The following is a 24,192-nucleotide window of genomic DNA, read 5'->3' as shown; positions in this document are numbered from 1 at the left end:
GCGATTAGCTCATGTCCCATAGAAAATGAATGGGGGCTCATGCAGGAGACCAGAGTATGTGTCCCGTTATGGATCTTACCATCTATGGATGCTCTTGTCTGGCGATATGGTTGGAATATTTCATCACAGATAAACCAAAACTGACTGCATGAATAGAAACCACAAGATATAAGTAAAGGAAAAGATATAGTAATTCAGGTGAAATAACCCTTATTATGTTCATCTATAGTATGAGGATACTTCACATGCCTGCCTTCAAATATGTACATACAACAGCTGTAGTTGTTTATGACAGAACCATAAATTAGATTATAATAACTTGTTTACCAAGCTGAGTGCTCTCTGCTGTTTGTGACTGTAAAGCATTCAGTGGTGAACACAGATCTCTGATTAGGCAACTACCTACTATGAATCTCTCTCCTACTCAGTCATTTATGTTACCCATGAAAATTTGGCCTGTCATAGTGAAAATGAATTATCGCCTCCATAAACCAGATGCAAGAAGAAAAAAAAATAGTATCTCACAACCATTCATCTATAATGTGAGGCCAGTGGGTATCCCCGAAGAAAATAATAGAAAACATATGAGGAATTTCTGGGAATAAATGCATTTTATCTTTTATGATATAACCTGACTTGATTAATAAAGTCGATATAAATGTATGAATACATAAGGTCTACTTTGCTTTTATTGTTTTTGTGGCTCCAGGCTGGTTACACAACTTACACTGTAGTATCATATAATGTAACCTGGGGTTTAACATTGTGACAAAACATCTTAAACACAACTGGGCAATAACAATGACAAATTCAGCAACATTTTCATATTTTAGTATACTCCCTCCAAGTTAGTGAACTTCTTTACAGGAAGACTTGACCTTTCAAACTATCTTCTCTCATGTCACATAACCACTGTACCAGTAATGCATCGGCTGCTGCTGAATTAATGAACCGTGAGTGATTGACCCCTGCGTGACCAAGCCATTCCTGAGTGAAGCTTATGGATTCGGTCCCTGCATCTGTCTGACACCAGCTAATGGTGAACAGATTTACCAGGATGAGAAAAAGGAATGTTCCCCCTCCCTCTTCTGTGTAAATGCCAGGTCCTGCAAACGTCTGTGTCAGATTACTGTGGCAGCAGCGATAAGCAGATGTAAAGACCCGTGGGGCTTATTTATTATTAAGGCCAAGAGTGGGAAAAATAGTCAGAGAAGTGCAGTGAGAGCCGCACTCTGGAGAAAATAACGCGCTCTCATGCAATATTTCTGAGGGCGTGAGGCCTCCCTCGTGTGATACTACACCAGGACGAATATACACTTCATGAATTTTTCCCAGACACCAATTTTCATGAATTTCATACAGAAATATATTTCAAGAAATATGCAATATGAAAGATGACATGGTGGTTTGGCACAGAAACCATTTCTTATTCTTTGAAAAAACAAAGCGTTGCAAGATGTTGCAGTTGTGTTGTGTAACGGTATATCAAATACATGCATACATATCATATATATCATTATATAGTGATACAAAAATCTGAGTCAGTGAGCTAATTGTAGCGGGTCTTAAAAAGACAGGAGCTAAAACGTCTTGTTTCAGACAGAGGCTGAATTAAGGGGCTGAATTAAGGGTCGGTATGAGTTAAATAAGGAGTTTTTTAAACTTTAAATCATGCAAAGATATTCCAATATATCCCCAGATTAAAAATATAGTCATGTAAATGTGCATGATATGTCCCCTTTAACTAACTGTGATCAGTTATGCCTCTTAAGAGGAACTATTTCTTGTTTGCATACATTAAATGCCAGCAGGGGCTGTTAAATGTCCTCCAGTATCACTGGGAACTGTCAGAGGTCTCAAGGGTGTTTGGAGAATGTAAACTCCGACTGTGTTTGCTCTTCATCTTTATGAGGACGTTCTTATTTGGACATTTTAAACTTCAGTTTAGTTTTATTTAGACAAAGATTGTAAAAAAGATGCTTAACTTTTTCATATAAGAGATTGTTTTCCTTGAATTTTGCACTGGAAACTAAGTAAAAAACTTTTTTTCTGTTCGACCTTCAAAAAGACACCCTTTATAAAAGGTTTATAACTTGTAATTAATATTTAGTACATGATTAAATAAAGGTTTATAGATTAGTTCTATAGTTTGGATTGCCAGGTTATGAATAATTCCTTTGACTGGATTATGTGAACAAAGCTGCAAATGGTTATTAAGTTATTATAGAACTTATTAAGTATTCGTTAATGGTTTATTAACATTTATAATGGCATTAATACCAAATAGAAAGTATAAGCACAGGCCAAAATGTTTTTTTTTCATAACCTGGCAACCCTAATTTTTTTTTTCTTTTGGCAAGTAATAATGTGTATACTTATAAACATATTTCTCTTTTCCACACAATGTAGATGTATACCAAAAGTCAATAACAGAAAACACATTAATTACAGACAACAACAAACAAAACTAGGTAGAAAGATATAGAGAATAATAAACAAAGAATTACAAAATAAACAAATCAACAAAAAACATAAATAAATCAATAAAGGGAGCAATTTAACAAACAATAAAAAGAGAAAATATTGCCAATTGAAGAAATGATATGCTATGGACATACATCCAATATCTGATTTTATTAATGACTTTAAACAATTAGGATTTTTTTTATTATAAATAAAATATAAAGTAATATTACTATAAATGTATAAACTCCTTATATCCTTATTTAGTGACAGTTTGTTTTCTTTCCAACTTTGATAAAAACATCACGTGTATCCAAAAACTCTGTACTGTGTATTTTACTGAACTCTAACAAACCCTTGACTGTATCGTTACTCCTCTATTATCCTTGAACAAAAACAGTTTGGATGTAGCTTCTTAAATTATGTCTTGACTTGACAGCTCTTGATTTTATTTTCTTTCACAGTTGTGGTTGTGTGTAAATGAATGTTTTGCCATACATTGTGTTTGGGATACACCCACACCCACTTTAACCATTTCCTCCACTGGAGGCTTGGGACCCCTCTCCAAATGTTTGTATAATGTACATTTGCTAGTTGACTCTTGAGTGAGAAGAGCTATCAAACAGGCACTGGCTTGGAGAAAGAACAACACCCATGTACTAATGGCTGATGTGAACCAGGCCTTTTTTAGCTGAGTGTGCTGGGAGAGCTCAATCTTTGGCCACTGGTTGAACTCGTAGCCAGCACGCTCACCCGTAAAACAATAACCATGGTCACACTAATAGGCACTTTAGGAAGCACTGGACACACAAAAGCCCCATACTGTGCACCCAGTCCATGGTTTATGAGCTTCTCAGGACAATATAGGGAAGTATATGGTTACTATAGAACCAGCTACCACATACAGATTAAAAATAAAGTGTTCGTTATGGCTGCAATTCTCCTTCCTTCAAACCTTTATCGATGAAAGTGATCTGTCATTGCTTTGGTGTGCGACTAAGGGGTTCTGTTTCCAGTGGTTCATATGTTCCTTGTGTGTGATGAAAGCTTAAGAGGCGAGCTGAGGAGCCTGTTAGCATGTTTTGTTGCGCTGCATCTTAAAGCACTCAATGAAGGGAAGGAAGTTGCACAACCGTCATGCTCTGCTTTCATCAGTTGCATGTTTGGATGTTTCTGTGGCACTCAGTGGGCAGGAGCTGCACTTCCCACAGGTATTCTGGTAATTTTATGCTACCATAACAATTTCTGATTTGTTGTAGTGCAGTGAAACCCTCCCATCTGGTTCTCCAGGCAGTTTTAGCACAAACATAACTATTATTTTCAAATGCTAGTTGATTAAGCGTCATGCGGTATTTAATCTTGCTTTTAAAGTCAGTTTAATGCAAAGAATCAAGTACAGTTTGGTGCACCGAGCCCTGAGATCTTTGGTCAGTTTTCAGAAGGAGTGAGCTCCCTTTTTTCAGCATCCTGTTTCTAGTCCAAAGGGACCGTGATGCTGAGAGATAACAGCTCAGACTAAATGAACATGTCTTTGGTCTGGACAGACTGATGTAACTGATCTCCAAGTGTCTTCCTGCCTTTTTTTCTCGTTATGAAAAAGTGCTTTTGTGTTTCCGCCAACTCAGTTCCTTCCCTCTTTGTCTCTTCTGTCTTTCACACTTCTCTTCATCTCCCTCATTTCTAACATCCTTTAATTCAAAGAGATAGCGTGGGAAATGTATCATCTGCACTTGATTACTTTCTCTGTGGTCAGACATGCAGAAGGCTGTCTGGCTGATTTGTAATAAGCTGTGTTAACATGTCCTATCTGTTTTTAACTCAGCCTGAGAGACTTAAGATGAGGTAACTACAGAGCAGGCCAATTGTTGCAGCAGGTACTTGCAGGCTTCACTTGGTTACATTGTTTATTTTTATAAAAATCTACAACAGCTTTAACAGTTGAGAGCATGGTGATAATTTTACCCATATTACACAACCTACTGTTCAGGAAGACAAACTGACGCCAAAGTCATAAACATTTTCTGGCCCTGGGACTGAGGCTCGCTGCTGGAGTTGATAAGGCCCACAGGATGGCATGGCCAGTCTTATCGAGCTCAGCCAAGCCAGAGGACCTCTGCTATCGCTGAACCAACTGGCAGAGGAAAAACTCATCTCCATCTCCCCTCTGCTGGGGGAATAACACTCCTCCCAGCTCATCTGTCCACTCACTTCAGGTGGTTCTCTTATCTGTCAACTTCCTCAGCCACATGGGGATTGTAGACAGTGATGGAGCAGAAACCAGTTTTGTTTTCTTTACCTCTGTTACATGTATATGTGATGGTATGGAGAGTGAGTCTCTTCTGGCATGCGTACAAGGTTATAGAAATTCAGCCCATGTTTATTTTCAGTGAAAGCGGTTTGTTATCATATGGAAAAGGAACTAATTTCAACACAATAGTATTGCGTGTAACAATGTGGCAATAGGAAATCTCAGTGGAAGTGGAAACAGATTATTTTATGAGCAAAAAGGAAAACAACCTCTACTGTAAAAGCTGAATGGAAACACTTTCTAAGAAAAAAGGAGAGAAAAGAAAAAAAAAAACTAAGCAGATCGAGTTTGGATAAATTCCAACCAGCCGAGCCCACAGATCCATCTGTGCTTCTCGAATGTAGACCGCATGAGGCTAAATCATACAAACACAGCCTTTTTTGAACCAGGAACCTGCTGTGCAGCCAGAACATGTGTGGTTGACCCCTGAGGAGAGGCACACTCACAACCTCAGATGTGGGTAAGTAGGAGCTTCTTTTTTTTTAATATGAGCAGACAAAGTAAAAACATGTCGTTGAGAAAAGCCAAGTTGCAGCCTGACATGACAAAGGGCATCCTGCAGGTCACGGAGGGAAAATTCCACCACCAATAACGACAACTTCAAACATCTTTTTCTGGACTCCCAAAGGAAGACTAAGAGTTAAAGTTGAAGTAAAAGTCCTGTACTTGTTATGTTAAATAGCCCCTTTCATTGTGTTATACATATATATTATAGGATCATTATCACTGATGCATTAATGTCTGAGCACATTTTTATCACCATTGGTTGAGGTAAAGCTGATTTTAATTACTTTATCAAGTGTTTGGCTGCTTAATCCACAAAAACCTCAATCTCATGACAACATTTCTGTCAGTGATTGAATTTTAAAACACTTATTTGGTAGAGCAGTAGGAATATTTAACCTGTTTTTAATCTAAACCAACTCGTACTTTTCTGGAAATTAGTGTTTGTTTTTTGAAACGAGAGAAAATAAGGCATCATCACTGCACTGCAATGATGAAAACATTGATCTTGAAACAAGTTGGTTTACACTGACAACAGGATTTTTTCCCCCCACTTTTCATAAGAAAATAAAACTTTAAGGATTCAATTCCAGACTGAAATAACTTGGTAAGAGGGAGATTTTTTTTAACTGTACAATGTTTTAGAGGCTCATCATATGCTTTGGTTACGTAGCTCCGTGCTTCTTTCAAAATGAGAAGTAATGTATTTAATCTGTCGATAACCTATTTTAAGGTCAGGTTGCCGTCATATTGAAAAGGAAGTTACCCTTTCAGCTTCCTGTGGAGTCCCGGCAGCTTGGATTATTGCATATATCATCCACTACTCCCAAAATGTATTAACAGGTCTTATCAGTGTGTCATGTTGAAATTAAAGGGTGTTTTAATTGTCCATAATCATTAATAAGATGAAGTAGGAAGTCAGGATTCTTAAATCTTGAATATATTCCATCAAGACAAAAGGACTGGATGTTATCACCAGTTGTTTTTTTTATTAGCAGCCATGGCGTGTGGCGTGACCCCAAATTGTGGATGTTTCTTGGCTCAGGTTTGGGAAAACTCTGTGGAATTCACTTTTCCTCTCCACTTCTGCCAAGTCCACCCTGTCAACTGTGCTCTCCTTCCTCTTTGTGAGTTTACACCTTATATACTCTACAGTCAAGAGCACCTGCCCCTGCAGGAGGTGTTTGTCCAGAGAGGCAGCGTGCCAAAGTAAATTTCCTTTTTAATCTTTGCTGATTACTGAACAGATAAAGCAGCCTGAGGTATTAAACCAGAGGGAAATACTTATTTATATCCTAACTGCAGAAAGAGGTCATATTTTGGGAGGTGGTGAGTAAGAAGATACACAGAATGAACCCAAATCTTATATGATGCAGATCTTTATTGAAATTGACTGATGAGTCAGAGCCTGTGTGGACAGACATTTAAATAATCTCAGAGGTGCACTTGCAGGAGGCGGGACACCAAGAGGCCACATCTGAGTTGCTGCAGCCCCACTCCTCCTTCAGCTCTGGACAGTTAGAGTACTTGTCGGTGTGAGGACAGGGGTTGGCTGAGAGAGAGAGAGAGAGATGAATGACCTGCCATTCAGATTGGAGTCAAGGTCCTACAAATTTACTTCTTGAAGATGTTCTGGAGGAAGAAATGATCTCACAGGTTGAGTTAAATCTAAAAAAGTGGATGAGGCCCAAGCATTGTTTTCCTCTCTCACTAATCAGATTAAGATCCAGTAGAAAAGTAACGTGGAAAGACAAGAGGAAACTAATATTAGGAACTGAATGGTATCTGTACTTTATGAAAAAAATCTATTTATATATGTAGTAAATTAACACAGATTCAAAACACCATGGTCATAAATTAATTAAATAATGTTGATACTTATAGGTTTTTTCTTTCCATCTGTGCTTGGAGAAGCTGTGGTGGCTCCATTAAACTAATCGAGTTGTAACTTGCATGTAATTCTTGTAAATTTGACTTGAAATGATTTTATTTGAAATGATATTTGAATTATATATTAGTGTGTTGGTAATATCATGTCACTACTACATATGTCACCTGGACTCATATATCTTTGTATTTACTTTACATCAGGAACCACAATGGAAATAAGCTAAACTATAAAATCTAACCATCTAATTTAAAAAAATGGATGAGAAGATCACACTTTGCTAATTTGCTACTTACTGCACAGTTTGTCTTCGCAAGCGTCGGGGCAGTCTCCACAGGTGGGTCCTGCCTTGTAGGGGCGAGCCAACTGGTAGTTTCCACTGTAATGTAGGCCAGAGCATCAAATATTAACAATATAAAGACTCACGCTGGATATCAGCCCAAACATGTCACGGATATGCTCTAAGAGGAAAAGCACTTTTGAATGACTATTAAATGCAGCTGAGTAAGGTGTATTCATCTTTCAATAATTACAAGTAAACCACAAAGTGCTTCTAATGATGTTTTCAGCATTATTTGCATTAGAATAGCTTCTTAATATCTTAATCAACATGAAATAATCATGTAAACATTCAGGAAAGACTTGCAATTTTCATGGAAAAATCATGGAAAAAAAAGTTTTGTGCTCACGGTGGGCAGTACTGGCAGACGTAGAAGTACTTGTACTGGGAGTTGGGACAGTAGGCCATGGCACAGCCAATCTTGTTAGACCTGTACCAAACCACCTGAGCACAGAAGTGATAAAATGTGAAATCATCAGGAGCTAGTGGCATTAATGTGTGTATCACTATGTTTTTTTAAATTTATCTTTCAAGCAGTCACATTTTTATTTGAATAGAACTGACATATGATGATGGGCAGTACTACAGTGTTGTGGAATAAAAGTGCACCTGTGTGTAGTGTCCAACCACTCCTCCGTTCACAGATCCAACTCCGTAGCGCCAGTCCTTCACCTCGTCATACCAGGCCTGGATGGCGTTGCTCCAGCTGTTCTTCCAGCTGGACATGTACAGGTTCTCACCACAGCCACTAGCTGCAGTCAAAGAGGAGGAGAAGGATCACTTAAGGGAGACTCTATAAATAAATATCGGACACTGGCTGGTTATGTCATCCATCTCTGATATGCTGGGAACCCCTGCCTGACCACTGCTACATGAAAACAGTCTGTAACAGTTGTCATGACATTTAATTTTCATTGCACAGTTCATTTTTTTCCCTGAGTTTTCCCGCCATTAAATAAATATGGTGGACACGGTGCCTTAAAGAGATGCTAAGCTTAGATAATTGTATTAGTTTGGATTTTTAATGTAACAGGATGCCTTTTCAGATGATTTTACACTCTCACAACATTAAAATGCTTGAAAAAAAATGCTGTTTCTGTGTGATTTCTGGCATAAAAAGGTCAAATAAATATCCATATCAGTCAAAGCTGTTAAAGTGATGATGTGGCTGAGTTTTACGTTTAAAAAGAGAGGTGTAATAAGTAAAAATAATGTAACTTACTGCTGATCCTTCTAGAGCTTTTAGGGCTGTGATTCATGGAGCAGGTCTTGGCCCATCTTTGAGCATTGGCTGCAGCCTCACTGCTCCAGGACTGTGAGGAGCAGAGGACAGAACAGCTATTAAATCATCACATGTAGACCAACTATATACATCGTATCATCTCAATGCTGTGTGCTTGTCTGGAACATCATTTTATTCTTATTGATATGCTACACGAGTGTGCCATATCAAATCAAATCAAGGACAAATAAGCTCAATGAAGTTCATGTTCAGAATATTTTCACAGATGTCCAGTGAAGCTTTCCGTGCTTTCGAGACTATGAAATGCATTTAATGCATTAGCAGAATGTTACCATTTTCAGCATGTTGCTAGCAGTAGGCTGAACACTTCTCCTCAGCTCATTATGTTTGTTAACAATCTCATCTGCATCAGAGGAAGAGGAAGAGGGCCGGCTGGGTGCTAAATAAACAAGGAAGGTAGAAATATAGGAGATTATGTTAAGTTTGGGAAACAATAGAAGCTGCTATGTCTGAATGAATATATTAAGGATGAATAATAATTACAAACACTTACGTTTCTCATCCCCTCCAAACCAACCCTGCATCAGGTTTGATGTGCAGAAATGAGAAAGAAAATACAGGTTAGCATTTTGCACGTTAAAAACAAAAATAAACAAATGTATATTGAGAAAAAGCTAGATTTTACACAAAAAAATCAAACTCACTTCATGAATATGTCATATATGTGTCTTGTATACTTACAAAGATGGCACCGCAAGGCACCTGAAGAGCAGCAAAGAGGAAAAAGGCACACAGGAAGGTTACAGTGTATGTAGCCATGGTCAAACCCAGGACTGTTAACCTCTGAGAGCCACAGGTGTCATTTATATAGACAGGACCACACTGACACGTGAGGAAAAAACGGACAGAAATAAACAACTTAAGGGCTAAACACACAAACTCAAGGGCATCCTAGTTTTTAGGAGCAAACAAGCTGAAGATAGATTTAGTCAGCGTGACACCTGTATATAATATCATAAAATTGCAGCTCTGTTTATGTTGTACATCTGGGTTCTTCGTGATAATGGGGTGTACATTATGCTCTTTATGTTCTCCTTGACAAAATATTTTTATATTGAGGAACAACAGTCTAAAACTAACAAACGATACAGAAAACAGTTTGATGTGTCTTGAAGATTTTCCCACAGTTTTATTTTTTCTTATTTTCTAGGCAATGTGAGTTTCACCAAAATGTTCCTTTCCATCCACAGAATTAACCATAATATTCCACTAAGGACTATTATATTTCTGGATGTCAAAATTTATGTTATTTAAAAAAAAAAAGAAAAGAAAAAAACCCTATATCCATCTCTTTTACCCCTATGCTTGCCTAAATGCTATTAAAATAGGTTGACCGATCATTTTCTGCAGTTAAATGCTGATAAAATTGATGTCTTTATTTGTGTCTTGTGTTCCTATGGTGAAGGAAAGCCTTGATTCCTTGTTATATCAACACTCAGAAATGAAATCACAGAAATGATGTACGTGATCATTCACACTTTTATTTCATCTTGTCTAGACTATTGTAACTCTCCTTTCACCTGTTTTAACAATTACAAATAGTCTATAATTCTGCTGCAAAGCTTCTGAGGACGTTTGCACCACTGCTCATAAAATCAAACTTAGCCTACAGTTATAACGGAAGAGTTTACTTAGTTTACTTATTTACTTAGAGACTTACACAACACTAAAACACTAAAAAATGTCTGCACCACACAAACTTTTTCAGACAGGGATTATCTGTTGCTAAATATTTACACACTGACCCGGTGACGAGCTGAATGAACCAATGGACAACAATATTCGCTGGACTGAAGAGTTTAGACTGAAGAGTAAAAGAGGTAATATAGAATATAGTCGACATATCTGACCTGACACTTTAAATTTCACATAAAAAATACACTAAACCTAAAATTACAAAATGTTATAACATTAGACCAAATAATGACGCTCAGCATAACAAGATATTTCCCGCTCACTGTAAACTGCATGAATACTACAAATTCTATAACACACATATTTCTCCAGATATTTATACACAAAACAAGTCCATACCTATATTCACAAAGGTTTGACAGTTAAGTTTATTATATTTTTGTTTAGTTACATGTTCTTCATGTTATGTGGCTTCCCGTTTACAGTGTTGGTTGTCTATTTTGTTATGTTATGTTTGGTTTCTAGACTCTTGAGATAAAAAGTTATTACATAGACTTATTATACATAATAATGTGAAAACTAAAGGGTCATGTCTCGGATTATTCTCAAAGTAAAGCATCATACAGTAAAGCACATTTTTTCAAAAATGTTAATTATATAGTAGTGCAATTTTTGATTAAGCTTAGATTTTGTTTATTGACTGTCATATGTTATATATACTGTACAGTCAAAGGTAACATGTTTTTATCCAGAGAGGCAGTGCGCCAAAATAATTTTCCTCCTCAACATCATCCACTACTTCCAAAATATACTTACAGGTTTTATCAGTGTGTCGTGATGAAATCAAAGGTTGTTTTCATTGTCCTTAATTGTTAATCAGTTGAAGTAGGAGGTCAGGAATCTTAAAGATCCCCTCCAGACATGTTTTAAGATGTATATAAAAAATACTTTGAATAATAATGTATGTCTGATATAGTTTTTTCACAAAAAAAGATAAATTATATTGTTAAAATCCTTAAAATGACATCTACTCCTTCTCCCTGATTAAAAATTCCAAAATCTAGAAATATACAAATATAAGTGAGGTCCAAAAGTCTGAGACTGTTCGTCAAGATACTTCTATTTTGCATTTGTTTCATAATGTTATACTATTTTTTTTTCATTACAAATGATAATATCAGCGTAACAATTTGAGTGAAAAGTTGAATCTAGTGCATGGTATACAGCTAGAGGGTTATGTATATCCTCAGGGATCATCTACTATGGTAAGTATGGAGATAGTAATCGTTTTTATTGTTTTCTGTGTATCTTTGCAGCTGTAGCCTAAAGCAAGCATTAGTATTGGCGAGAGTCCCACACATAGTTAAAGAGTGGTGAGAGTGTTTTCAGTTTAGTGTGGATTGAGGTTCAGGCTCATAGTTTTGGCCATACCATAGGGTTGGTGGCTAAGTGCCTGAGAAACAGCTTTGTCTGAAAGTTTTGTGTTTGCCTCTGATCTGGTGTGGTTTAGAGACGGCCAGTTAGTGGAACTACTCTTCCTAGAGGTATTAGAAACAACATCCATTCGTGGACTTGTTGCTTGTTTTTTTAGTTTGTTATTTTTGTGCATTAGTGTGGCCAGATCATTTTTGCTGAGGGTACACCTCCATGACTGCCTAGGTGGGTCACCGGCATGCTTGTTACGTGGCTGGATCATTGGATTCTGTGTATAAATCACCCACAGAAACTATTGCATGAAGACTAGGGTTGAGACTGTCAGCTAGTTTTCCGGGTAGATAGCCAGGGGAAAAGATGTTCCACGTGCTGGTTGTCATGCTGGGTTTGGGGGTAAACTTTTGTAGGCAGTGTCTCTAGGTTACAGGTTGACTTAGTGTTTTGTATCGTAGCCTTGGGTTTTCATGGTGTGATCATGTCTGCTCTGGAGGAATTTGTGCAGAATCCAAGTGAGGGTCTATAAGATACCTGCACTAAGGATCAGTTGCTCAGTTAACATTTTGAAATTGAAATCCCTAGTCAGGGGCGTGAAGACCATATCTTGGGTGTAGTAAAGGAAAGCTTGGTTCAGTTGGGGGTTTTGTCTGCTGGGGTAAAGTGCACTGACACTCAAGGTGTAGTTATTCCTCAGGTCAGTCCTTCAGAGCAGTCTTTGTGAGGCCTGTAGGTTGGGGAAGCTCTGACTTTTGAGCAGCAAAAGCCTTTAACTCTGCAGTACAAACATGAATTGGAAAATGAGGAAAAGACTCTCGAACAAAAACAGGCTGTTTGTGCAAGGAACAAGCTGTTGAAATTGAGAGGCTAAAATACAATGTGCCGCTATGTAAGGCTGTCAGCTTTTAGAGCATTATAAGCTGGATCTGATCAAGGAGTAAGATCCTTGATCCCTCAGCAGTAAAAGAACTGGACCCTGGTGGGGGCAGTTCTTCAAATTTTGATGTGTCTGGTTGCTTGCAATTGGTTCCTAAATTTTCAGAAAAGGATCCAGATACATCTTTCTTGTTGTTTTAGAGGTTGGCTAAAAAGAGGAAGTGGAGTGCTTGTGAGCAGACCCTGCTGCTACAGTGTATGTTGACTGGGAAGGCTCAGGAAGCTTATTCTGCTTTGCCTATAAAAGACAATGAAAACTATCTCAAGTAAAAAGTTAAAAACTGCAGTTTTAAAAGCCTGTGAATTAGTACTTGAGGCTTATCAGCAGAAATTCAGAGGTGCAAAGACATGAGAAACAGACCTATGTAGAGTTTGCCCCTGAGTTTCCGCTCTTTTTGGTCGATGGTGGCTGGCCTCTGAAGTTCATATTTTTGAAGAGTTACATGAGCTAGTCTTGTTGGAGCAGTTTAAAGAAACTCTTTCTAAATGCATGGCTACCTTCATTTGAGTGACAGAAATGCTATAAGTTTGACTGAAGCGGCTGTCGTAGCAGATGAATATGTCATGAGTATTATTTTTTCCTTGCTAGTCCATTTTTTTCATAGCAGTTTTTATAACTTATCTGTACACCTAAAATCATTGCTTTCGTGGACATTAATCAAGGGTTGTGCGTCTTCCCCTCCAAAACAGACTGCTTCTGTTTTGTTGTAGTTTAGTTTTGCACCTGATACATCTTCATATAGCTGTAGTTGTTCCTTTACTATGTCAAGTTCATTTTGGTTTTTAAGTATAACACTAAAACAGTATAACATTAGCATATGCTAAAACAACCACCTGCTCCCGGCTACTGGTTCTGTTTCCACTCAACCTGTCGTTATCTTTAATTCTCTTAAAAAGTGGATTTATAGCTAAAGTATAGAGGGCAGCTGATAAAGAGAAACCTTGTTTGACACCTCTGTTAATTTCAAAATTTTCTGTTAAAAACTCCATTAACATTAATCTGAACTGTAGATTGTGCATGCATCAGCTTAACTACATTAATAAAATCCTTCTTAAACCCATACGCTTTTAACACCTCCCACAGATATTCTCAAGATATAAAATCAAAGGTTTTCTTTTGATCCAGACCTATAATGAAGAATTTAGTATTACAGATTAAATCTCTCAGTGTGGCTAAATTGTCCCACATCAACCTTCCCTTGCACGTCTGTTCTTTTTCAATTACGTTTGCTAGGGCATCATTAAGTCTATTCATAACTATTTTGCAAATATTTTATAATCTGCATTTGTCAGTGTGATATGTCTCCAATTATCTATTTCATGTGTGTCTCCTTGACATTTCACAAAACACAACAATATTTCAGATTATGGAAAGGGTTGGACAACACTTGTTGAGTAAATAACGTTAGTTTGTTTTCTTATTTGCATGTAAGGAAGTATGTGAAGTAGTAGATAACCCAACAGTTATATTTGTTAACTTAATTGTCTGTTTACAGCTTCCCTCTAGGCGAGCCAGACAGGCTGGACCAGGTTGTGCACTGTGCATGAGAAGACAGAGCTTGAATCCCAACAAATCTTCTCATCAACAGTTTAAAAGGCATCACCAGATGTTTGACCACAAGGTTTAAAAAATGTGATAGATGCGTAATAGTTTTTAGCTGTATGATAGAGATGACTTACTCTTTCCACTGACATTCAGGATTTAATACGTAATATTTGTCATTAAAAAGCATAAGCAAATCTTATAAATACACATTTATTGAAATGTGCAACACCAATCAGTCGTTGCTGGAGTGGGACCGGCCTTCCATCTGCATGTCTGGGTCGGGAAAAGGAACATGATCTTCATGTTAACTGTTCCCTTGCATAAGGTTGTTTTATTTTCAGATCTGGTTAAAAGGGAGGTGACTCTAGGAGTGCGGCCTGCTCTACTGGTTGATGGAGTGCAAGTTACTCTGGGGAATGAGCTAATTCACGGCCGTGTTGGGCAGATTCACTCCCTTACTATAGACTTAAAAAAATATGGACATAGTCACTGTGATGTCACCCATTGGTTTATGGACTATCATTTTAAAGCCTCTAGTTGGCGATTTGACCGTTGTCATCTTTGATTTTTGGAGCCAGAAGTAACACACAACCACAAAATGTACTTACCGGAAAAACTGAACAGACGATTCCTTCGAGGGTGTTTTATCACAACCAAACGCCAAACAAGACTATTTTAGGCAACCAAAATATTACAATTAACTTTCATGAACTTAAAACACTCTGTGAAATAGCGGCAGCTACGCCTATACTCTGTGAATCTGGGGTTACGCCATGGTTATGTTACGTAATCAATGTTGTCGTCGTGGTAGCATCTTGTCAATCTAGCTAGCCACGCCCTAAAGCATACCCTGCTTTATCGTCTATTTTACTCTAATTATACTCAAAATATATAAGACTTGAAACTAGCGATTGAGACCAAGTGGGAAGTAGGGTCATTTTCATTTTAGACATCCATACAATTGGACTTCTTTTTGCAACCAGTGGAGTTGCCCCCTGCTGGCCATTAAAAAGAATGCAGGTTTAAGGCACTTCCACATTAGCTTAACTTTTCAGACCGGGAGCTACTCGCTTGGTTCCAACTAAACTTAGAGCTGGGATTTTGAGAACTGCTCATGACATGTTGGCTGGGCATTTGGGGATCAAAAAGACATATGACAAGATTTTCCATTCATTTTATTGGCCTCGGTTAAAAAAGTTAGAGCACAAGTTCAATCGATCTGTTCCCACCTCCCACCACTAAGAAAGAAAAGCATGGTGGGGTACTCCTGAGGGTTTTGCAGAAATTCCTCCATGGTAGTTGCACTTCTTACTAACCTGTTGAGTTTAATGGTTTGACTGGTCCCCTCAGTGTCAATGTGCTTTTGAAAATGTAAAAAGTCTAATTTCATCTGCTCCAGTCCTGGTAGCTCCCCATCTCAGTGAATTGTTCCAGTTACAAGTAGATGCTGGGAGCTGGAGCTGTACTCTTGCAGACTGGTACTGATGGTATTAATCACCCAGTCAGTCACCCAGAAATTTAACTCTTGCCAGTTGAATTATTCCATTGTGGAGAAGGAGGCCTTGGCTCTTATTTGGGCCTTGATCCACTTGAGGTTTATGTCTGTGTTGGAGGTAAACCCCTTGTGGTCTATACTGACCACAACCCCTTGACATTCTTACATTCTCTACAGAATCCAAATCAGTTTCTTATGCGTTTTTGTCTTTTTCTTCAGCCATTCAACCTAGACATTTGCCATATAAAAGGTCCTGAGAATGTCATGACTGATGTTCTGTCATGTGCACTGCCTCCTTAAAGGTCTGTTTTATATAGTAATTGTTCATTTTTCTGTTAAACTGCTCCTCTCCTCCTCCTCCTCTGAATTTGCTTCTTCTAGGTACCAAAGTTGCTGAGTAGGAGTGGATAGAGTGAGTGATTTGAAGGGCAAATTGATTGTTATAGTAACAGTCTAAGGTTATTAAAATGTCTTTATATTTTTTGAATGACGTGAGTTTTCTATTGCATTTGAGGCACCCTTTTCATCCTTATGGGAGGGGATGTGATGGCCCTCTCTCTTTCTCTCTCCTATTTACCTTTCCATAGTTCTCTCCAGTTACAAACCTGTTGTCTGTCTTCCAGGAGTGCCAGTGTTAAGAGGTCTGTCAGAGTTGATCAACTGCACCTGAGGAGGAAGTGGCCTAAGGATATAAAGGGCTGTTGTCCTACTAGTTTCTCCATTTTTGCTGAGCAGCAAGGATGCTCTCCGAATGGCCTTCACTTTAGATTGGTTTTCTTTTGGTGTTATTTCTCTTTACTTCTACAACCAACACTTAATTCATCCACACAGACTTTACACCGCTGATGTGTTACATTGCCATATTTCATTATAAGTTGTTATGCTTAGTTTAATTAATGTCTTTTTCACTCTTCATTAGCTTGTGGACTCACATTTGATGCAAGTCCCGGGCCAGGTTTGTAACACCGCCTTTTGCGTTAAAGACAGCATGCATGATGACCCATGTTATCCCAGCATGATTTGACAATGTGCCCCCATAAATGTTCAGTGGGGTTAAAGGTCAGGTGACTGTTCATGACAGTCAGGACTCCTTGGTATTCTTTGTTCTTCAAGTAGTTCTTGCAAAGCTTTGAGGTGTGTTTCGGGTCATTATCTTGCTGCAGTATGAATCCTTCTCCACAAAGATGCAAACCAGAGGGTATAGCATGTCTCTGTACAATGGAGTGGTACTTCTCCTGGGTGAGGGTGTGATCAATTCAGTGTACATGTCCAACTCCAGAGTAGGCAAAACACGCCCAGACTTGAATATTCTCACCACCATGTTTCACTGTCGGTTTGATACACTGTGGTATCATTCTCTCTCCTGTTTGTCTCCTTACATGCAACCTTCTGTTACTGCCATAAATCTCAAACTTGGATTGATCAGTGAATATGACTTTTTTCCAGTCATCCACTGTGAAATGCTGGTATTTCTTAGCCTGCCCCAAGTATGCCTTGTTTCTCTTCCTGAGAAGTGGTTTAGAAACTGCTACTCATCCTCTGAGACCACTACAAGACAGTACTTTTGCTTTTCTATCTCTCAGGGAACTAAGCTTGATGTATTGATCGTCTGATGGTGTGGTCACTTTTAGTTTGCCTGATCATGATCTGGATACAACTGATCCAGTTTCTGCAAAGTGTTTTAGAGTTTCATGCACTGCCCCCCTAGAGACCTTTAGTCTAGCGATGATTTGACACTGAGAAAGACCCTTTTTGCTTAGAATTACAATGTGACTTCTGACACTTTCACTTAGTTCTGATGCCATGTTTCCCACTATCACAACATTACTTAGTAAGCAATGATCTGCTGGAAACTTGAGGCACATTCATAATTATAACAGGTGAACACTGGCTGCAAGTTGAGTTACTTGAACAAGCCTCTGATGAGTGGATCAAATCCACCTGAGTGTCATCTGAACACATGCTACAATGGAAGAGATACAACTCAAGGAAATCTGACCTTCTGTACAAAGGAGTTAAGTTGGTCAATGCCACAAATTTGCTTAAATTTGATTTACATGTGGTCTTGTGTTTTTAAATGTTTGAACTTTCTGATTATTTCCAGGTTTACATGAAAATATTAGAGATTTTCAATGTGGTCTCAGACTTTTGGACCCCACTGCATTTCATCACAAAAGTTTTTCTGCTGGACACAAGATGTCTCCTACTTCACTGTAAAGTCCATTCTCAGGGTTTGTGCACTGCAGGCTTCAAGTTTCCATATCACACTTGTGTAAGTTGAATATTGAAGCAGAATTGGCTTCCAAACGATTGCCACAAATCATGCCCCTAAACCCACCCCTTAAAATGGGATTTTAAAAGCGCATAGAGAAACTTTTCACTTTCAGCAGATGAATCTGTAAACAGCCTCTTAGTTTCAAACTCTGCACATATATCATCCTGCACATAGAAGCTCAAACATTCAACTGTAGGAACAAGAAGAAGAACACATTTTTGAGTGGAGGGGGACTTTAAATATTACATAAAGACAAAATAATTAGATGTTGTCATCAGTCGTTTTTTATGACTAGCCATGGCCGGCAGGTGTGGCCTCAAATTGTGGATGTTTCTTGGCTCAGGTTTGGGGAAACTCTGTGGAATTCACTTTTCCTCTCCACTTCTGCCAAGTCCACCCTGTCAACTGTGCTCTCCTTCCTCTTTGGGAGTTTACACCTTATATATTCTACAGTCAAGAGCACCTGCCCCTGCAGGAGGTGTTTGTCCAGAGAGGCAGTGTGCCAAAGTAAATTTCCTCTTTAATCTTTGCTGATTACTGAACAGATAAAGCAGCCTGAGGTATTAAACCAGAAGGAAGTACTTATTTATATCCTAACTGCAGAAAGAGGTCATATTTTTGGAGGTGGTGAGTAAGAAGATACACAGAATGAACCCAAATCTTGTATGATGCAGATCTTTATTTAAACTGACTGATGAGTCAGAGCCTGTGTGGACAGACATTTAAATAATCTGAGAGGTGCACTTGCAGGAGGCGGGACACGAAGAGGCCACATCTGAGTTGCTGCAGCCCCACTGCTCCTTCAGCTCTGGACAGTTAGTGTACTTGTCAGTGTAAGGACAGGGGTTGGCTGAGAGAGAGAGAGACAGAGAGACAGAGATGGAAGATAGAGAAAAAAGGATGCATAAACAAAAAAAAAACAAGCATTTCAGATTCAGATTGTTCACAGTTTTTCAAGTCAAATGGTACCTGTCTGTTTGTCTTAAAACAATAGTCAGGTTTTGGGCACCTGACTGTCGTTTTAAGACAGACTTGAAAAATTGTGAACCTATCCTTTAAGGTCCAACAAATCTACTTCTTGAAGATGTTCTGGAGGTCATAATTATCTCACAGGTTGAATTAAATTTCAGTGGATGGAGCCCATCTCACTGTTGAGATCCAGTAAAAAAGACGAGTGTTAAGACATGAATAGATAGCTAATATTAGGAAGTTGAATTGTCTCTGTACTTTCTTAAAAAATCTATTTATACTGAACAAAGTAATACATTTAGCCAAGCTGACTTTCCAAACTTCTGTGCTGCTCTCCTAACAAAGTCATAAATTAATGAAAATAAGGTGGCTCCATTCAGATTTTACATATATAGTTTTAACTTGCATGCAATATTTATAGTTTAGTTTGACTTGGGGTGATTTTATTTATGATATTTTAGGTATTTACAATATTAGTTTGTTTGTAATATGATATTTTGTAGCTGTGTATGATGTGTGATGATTATGTGTATGCTGTGAATTTAATCTCCTTCTTGTAACATCAACTAAACTAAAACAAAAAATCTCATGATCTAAATTTCACTTCAGCTCCGCTTCTGTGATATGTTAAAATGATATTTAATGTAGAATGCGTACATGCTGATGTTAATTCCACTGTACTCATTCACAAAAATGGATGACTGGATCACACCTTTGCAGCACAAAGATTTTCTACTTACTGCACAGTTTGTTGTCGCAAGCGTTGGGGCAGTCTCCGCAGGTGGGTCCTGTCTTGTAGGGGCGAGCCAACTGGTAGTTTCCACTGTAATGTAGGCCAGAGCATCAAATATTAACAGCATAAAGACTCACGCTGGATATCAGCCCAAACATGTCATGGATATTCTCTGAGAGGAAAAGCACTTTAATGACTGCTGAGTAAGTTGTATAAGGATAAATTACATGCAAATTGCACATTTTCTCCTCATTGAGACAGGCGTTACATTTCTTATGTTGCATCCACTTTTGTATTCATCTTTCAAGAATTACAGATAAACAGCAAAGTGCTTCTATGATGTTTTCAGCATTATTTGCATTAGAATAGCACTTAGAGTGGCCCATAACATTGTGAAATGTACAAAAACCAAACATTTTTATCAGAAAAAGATATTATATTTTATTATGTATATATATATATATATATATATATATATATATATATATATATTTTATTATAATAAAATAATTATTTTATTATTCCCAAATATATTTGAGATGATATAATGGGACTTAGATCTTGGACACATAAACAATAATCTAAACATTTAGAAAATATGCTATACTTGAAATGTTTATGGTAAAAAGATTTGCAAAAAAAAAAAAGTTTTGTGCTTACGGGGGGCAGTAGTGGCAGACGTAGAAGTACTTGTACTGGGAGTTGGGACAGTAGGCCACAGCACAGCCAATCTGGTTAGACCTGTACCAAACCACCTGAACACAGAAGTGATAAAATGTGAAATCATCAGGAGCTAGTGGCATTAATGTGTGTATCACTATGTTTTTTAAAATTTATCTTTCAAGCAGTCACATTTTTATTCAAATAGAACTGACATATGATGATGGGCAGTACTACAGTGTTGTGGAATAAAAGTGCACCTGTGTGAAGTGTCCAACCACTCCTCCGTTCACAGATCCAACTCCGTAGCGCCAGTCCTTAATCTCATCATACCAGGACTGGATGGCGTTGCTCCAGGTGTTCTTGAAGCTGGACATGTACAGGTTCTCTCCGCAGCCACTAGCTGCAGTCAAAGAGGAGGAGAAGGAGTGCGTAAGAGAGATATTTCAGTCCTCTGATCACACATCAAAGTTTATCCTCCCCACTGCACCGGGTCTATATGAATGTCAGGAAATCGTCTCGCCCCTGAGGACATATGGCCAGTTTATGTGAGGGGCAAATGGATAAATCTTAATCACTCCTTCCAATCAACAGTCTTAAAATAATTCACTGGAAAGAGATCATTTTTGAAGAACTGAAGATAAATCACGTGTACAATCTGATTTGTGAAGCCACTATTTTCTCTTTTTCTAAAAGATGATATGATTAGGTTGAAGGCCAACATGGTGACTTGCATGTACAATATGTCTATGTCTGATGTCTGAGTTGATATTTTTTATCAAATATCAGACACTGGCTAGTTATGTTATCCATTGTTGATATGATGGAGGCCCCTCCCAGACCACAGCTACATGAGAACAGTCTGTAAAACCTGCGTGACATTTTATTTTCATCGCACATTTCATTTATTCACTGTAATGTTTCCCTGAGTTGTCCTGCCATTAAATAAATACGGTGGACACGGTGCCTTAAAGAGCTGCTAAGCTTAAGTAATTTCGTTAGTCTGGACTTCAGTGTAGAGATTTAATGTCACATGATACTGTTTCAGATTATCTCACATCAATAAAATGCTTCAAAAAACATTCCTTGCAATTTCTGGCATGAAAATGGTAAAATATCCATATCAATCAAACCTGTGAATTAATGTGACAGTGTGGCCAATTTTTTGCAAGGTTTAAAAAGAGAGATGTAATAAGGAACGTACTGCTGATCTGTCTGGAGCTCTCAGGGCTGTGTCTCATGGAGCAGGTGTTGGCCCATCTCTGAGCATTGGCTTGAGCCTCATTGTTCCAGGACTGTGGGGAGCAGAGGACAGAATGGCTGTTAAATCAGCACATGTAGACCACTACTGATATGCTGCATGAGGGATCATGTGCCATATCAGACCAAGGACTAATAAGCTGAATCAAGTGACAGTTCAAGCGCAGAATAAAATCTTTTCACCAACTTCCAGATCTTAAGGCATTAGCATAATTTTACCATTTTCAGCATGTTGCTAGCAGTAGGCTGAACATTTCTCCTCAAGTCGTTATGTTTGTTCACAATCTCAGTCTGGTCAGAGGAAGAAGCCAGGATGGTGCCTAAATAAACACAAGGAAATCAGAAATAAAGGAGAGTATATGAAGTTTGGTAAGAAACAGAAGCTGCTTAGTATGTCAGAATGAACTTACTGAAGATTAATAATAATTAAAGGTGCAAGCAGCGTTGGTCGGGACCTCGCACTCTGGCCCATCGGGATCAGATCATTTTGCTTTTTAAAAATGAGAAATATTTCTTACAAGTGTGGTGTGCTTTTATTTTGAAAGTTTGATTGACAAGATGAATTTTCTGCAAGGTGAGACATGTCTGTCTTGCTCACACCTATGTCATCAAAGTCATGCAAGTTTTGGGCCCATTCCCTTTCAATTAGTAAATTGAAAACTCTTGATGAGTTTGTGTGTAAAACAAATTAATTTCCTAATTTTCATCAAGTCTATTTTTAGAAAAGTAAAGACTTTTAACCCACATGACCTGGTCAAAGTTTGATTGACATGTGTACTGTCAGGTGTGAAGAGACAATAAGTAAGTGCAGCTGGACACAGAAAAATACTCATATATTTGAATGGAGAGTGTGAGCAAACCCACACCTTTTTGAACATTTACTGCTTCCACATAGTCCACACAGCACTGAGGGAGTGACATCACCAGGAGCAGTTGGAGAGGAGGATTTTAGAGTATGCTTTTTGTGAAATCTACTCATAAATCCCATTACTTTGGCCAAATCTTACATTAAAAATCATATTTTATGGTAGGAAATTTCGTGGCAAATCCATTGATACAGGTTTGAAAGTGGTCAGACTTATAGTTTAGACATCAGAAGCCTCTGTTTGACACAAAGTTCATGCCCATAGATTGCCTCCCCATTGTTTTACATTGTAAGGTGTGAGGTGGCACTGCAACTTTGAGGGCTTATAAAATCCAAACCGTTCTAGTTATTACAAAGTTTTTAACAACTTTTTTTCAGCATAGAGAGCACATTTTGGCACTTTAGGGGTTAATTTTTACATTTTATCAAATTTTTCACCAGACCTGATGTGCGTGCCAAATTTGGTGAGTTTTTGAGCATGTTTAGGGAGTCAAATTTAGGGTTTAAAGTGGCATAATAATAAAGAAAGAAAGAAAGAAAGAAACACACGAAAAACAATTGGGTCCTCGCCTTTAGGTGAGGACCACTGTTTTACAGTAGTCCTCTGCCTTTTGGGCTCGGTCCCTAATTACAAACACTCACCGGTTTTCAGGTTTGATGTTCAGAAAGGAGAGAAAACACACGTTAGATTCCGCACATTAAAACCACAAATGAACAAATATCTATTGAGGAAAAAGCTAGATTTTATAAATAACAAAACAAACCCACTTCATGAATATGTCTCAACAATTTAACTGCACATTAGAGAAGACGTTTCTTTTTTACTTACTGAATCATCTGCCAAGGTGCAAGGCACCTGAAGAGCAGCAAAGAAGCCGAAGGCACAGAGGAAGGTAAAAGTGTACATGGCCGTGGTTGAATCCAGGACTGTGAACCTCTGAGAGCCACAGGTGTCATTTATATACACAGGACCACACTGACACGTGATAAATAAACACACAAACTCAAGGGCACCCTACTTATCAAAGAACAACCAAGCTGAAGATAGCATTTAGTCACCGTGACACCTGTGTAACGTCCTTGATGATATATTGAGTTGCAACTCTGCATTTATGTTGTACATCTGGGCTCTTCGTGATAACGGGCCGTATGGTATGTTCTGTGCTCTCCTTCTGGGGACAAGGTTATGAGGAGAAGGTGTAGATTATTACATAGAGTGGATGTGCTATCTAAATCAAACCTTGATAACATCAAACAAGTAGCATTAAAAAGCTAAACTAACATTTGGAGCACTGATAAGATTTACAAACCCTTTTCTCTGTTAGTGTCCTTGACATTTAAGTCAAGTCAAGTCAATTTTATTTGTCTTACCCAATATCACAAATCACAAATTTGCCTCAAGGGGCTTTACAATCTGTACAGCAATACAACATCCTCTATCCTTAGACCCTCGATTCGAATAAGGAAAAACTCCCCCCAAAAAAGACCTTTAATGGGGAACAAACTGGAAGAAACCTCAGGAAGAACAACAGAGGAGGGATCCCTCTCTCAAGACGGACAGATGTGCAATAAATGTTGTACAGA

The 24,192-nt window shown here is 38.2% G+C and overlaps 2 protein-coding genes across 3 annotated transcripts; both read right to left on the bottom strand.

The window, feature by feature from the left end:
- Positions 1–6,585: 6,585 nt before the first annotated feature.
- Positions 6,586–9,565, bottom strand: LOC121882798 (cysteine-rich venom protein TEL1-like). The gene is made up of 8 exons (XM_042391243.1): positions 9,488–9,565; positions 9,300–9,324; positions 9,079–9,185; positions 8,726–8,816; positions 8,113–8,255; positions 7,853–7,947; positions 7,460–7,542; positions 6,586–6,827 (listed from the first exon to the last, which is right to left on the bottom strand). Exons 1-8 carry the CDS (start codon positions 9,563–9,565, stop codon positions 6,700–6,702), a joined length of 750 nt encoding a protein of 249 aa, XP_042247177.1. The 3' UTR covers positions 6,586–6,699.
- Positions 9,566–18,665: 9,100 nt separating this feature from the next.
- On the bottom strand, positions 18,666–23,918 carry LOC121881848 (cysteine-rich venom protein ophanin-like). 2 transcript variants are annotated; one of them, XM_042389592.1, is made up of 8 exons: positions 23,668–23,918; positions 23,438–23,545; positions 21,963–22,034; positions 21,688–21,778; positions 20,744–20,886; positions 20,484–20,578; positions 19,831–19,913; positions 18,666–18,971 (listed from the first exon to the last, which is right to left on the bottom strand). In XM_042389592.1, the coding sequence occupies exons 1-8, from the start codon at positions 23,716–23,718 to the stop codon at positions 18,844–18,846; spliced, it is 771 nt and encodes a 256-aa protein (XP_042245526.1). In that variant the 5' UTR covers positions 23,719–23,918; the 3' UTR covers positions 18,666–18,843. The 2 variants fall into 2 exon arrangements, with proteins under 2 accessions (XP_042245526.1, XP_042245527.1); XM_042389593.1 differs by lacking the exons at positions 23,438–23,545; positions 23,668–23,918 and adding an exon at positions 23,251–23,324 and having other exon boundaries at positions 21,963–22,063.
- Positions 23,919–24,192: the final 274 nt, after the last annotated feature.

Source organism: Thunnus maccoyii, chromosome 17 (genome assembly GCF_910596095.1).
Source record: "Thunnus maccoyii chromosome 17, fThuMac1.1, whole genome shotgun sequence".
NCBI classification, from domain to species: domain Eukaryota; kingdom Metazoa; phylum Chordata; class Actinopteri; order Scombriformes; family Scombridae; genus Thunnus; species Thunnus maccoyii.
Note: the sequence above shows the minus strand (reverse complement) of the source record. Positions and strands in the feature narration are given on the sequence as shown.

Excerpts from the sequence above, each read along its gene's own strand:
- LOC121882798 (XM_042391243.1), bottom strand. The coding sequence starts at position 9,565 with ATGGCTACATACACTGTAACCTTCCTGTGTGCCTTTTTCCTCTTTGCT. Across the intron at positions 7,948-8,112 it reads TGGTTGGACACTACACACAG|GTGGTTTGGTACAGGTCTAA; the intron begins GTGCACTTTTAT and ends TTCTGTGCTCAG. Across the intron at positions 6,828-7,459 it reads TTGCGAAGACAAACTGTGCA|CCAACCCCTGTCCTCACACC; the intron begins GTAAGTAGCAAA and ends TCTCTCTCTCAG.
- LOC121881848 (XM_042389592.1), bottom strand. The coding sequence starts at position 23,718 with ATGCAGAGTTGCAACTCAATATATCATCAAGGACGTTACACAGGTGTC. Across the intron at positions 22,035-23,437 it reads GCACCTTGGCAGATGATTCA|ACTGAGATTGTGAACAAACA; the intron begins GTAAGTAAAAAA and ends TCCTCTGACCAG. Across the intron at positions 19,914-20,483 it reads GTCTGCCACTACTGCCCCCC|TGGAAACTACCAGTTGGCTC; the intron begins GTAAGCACAAAA and ends CCTACATTACAG.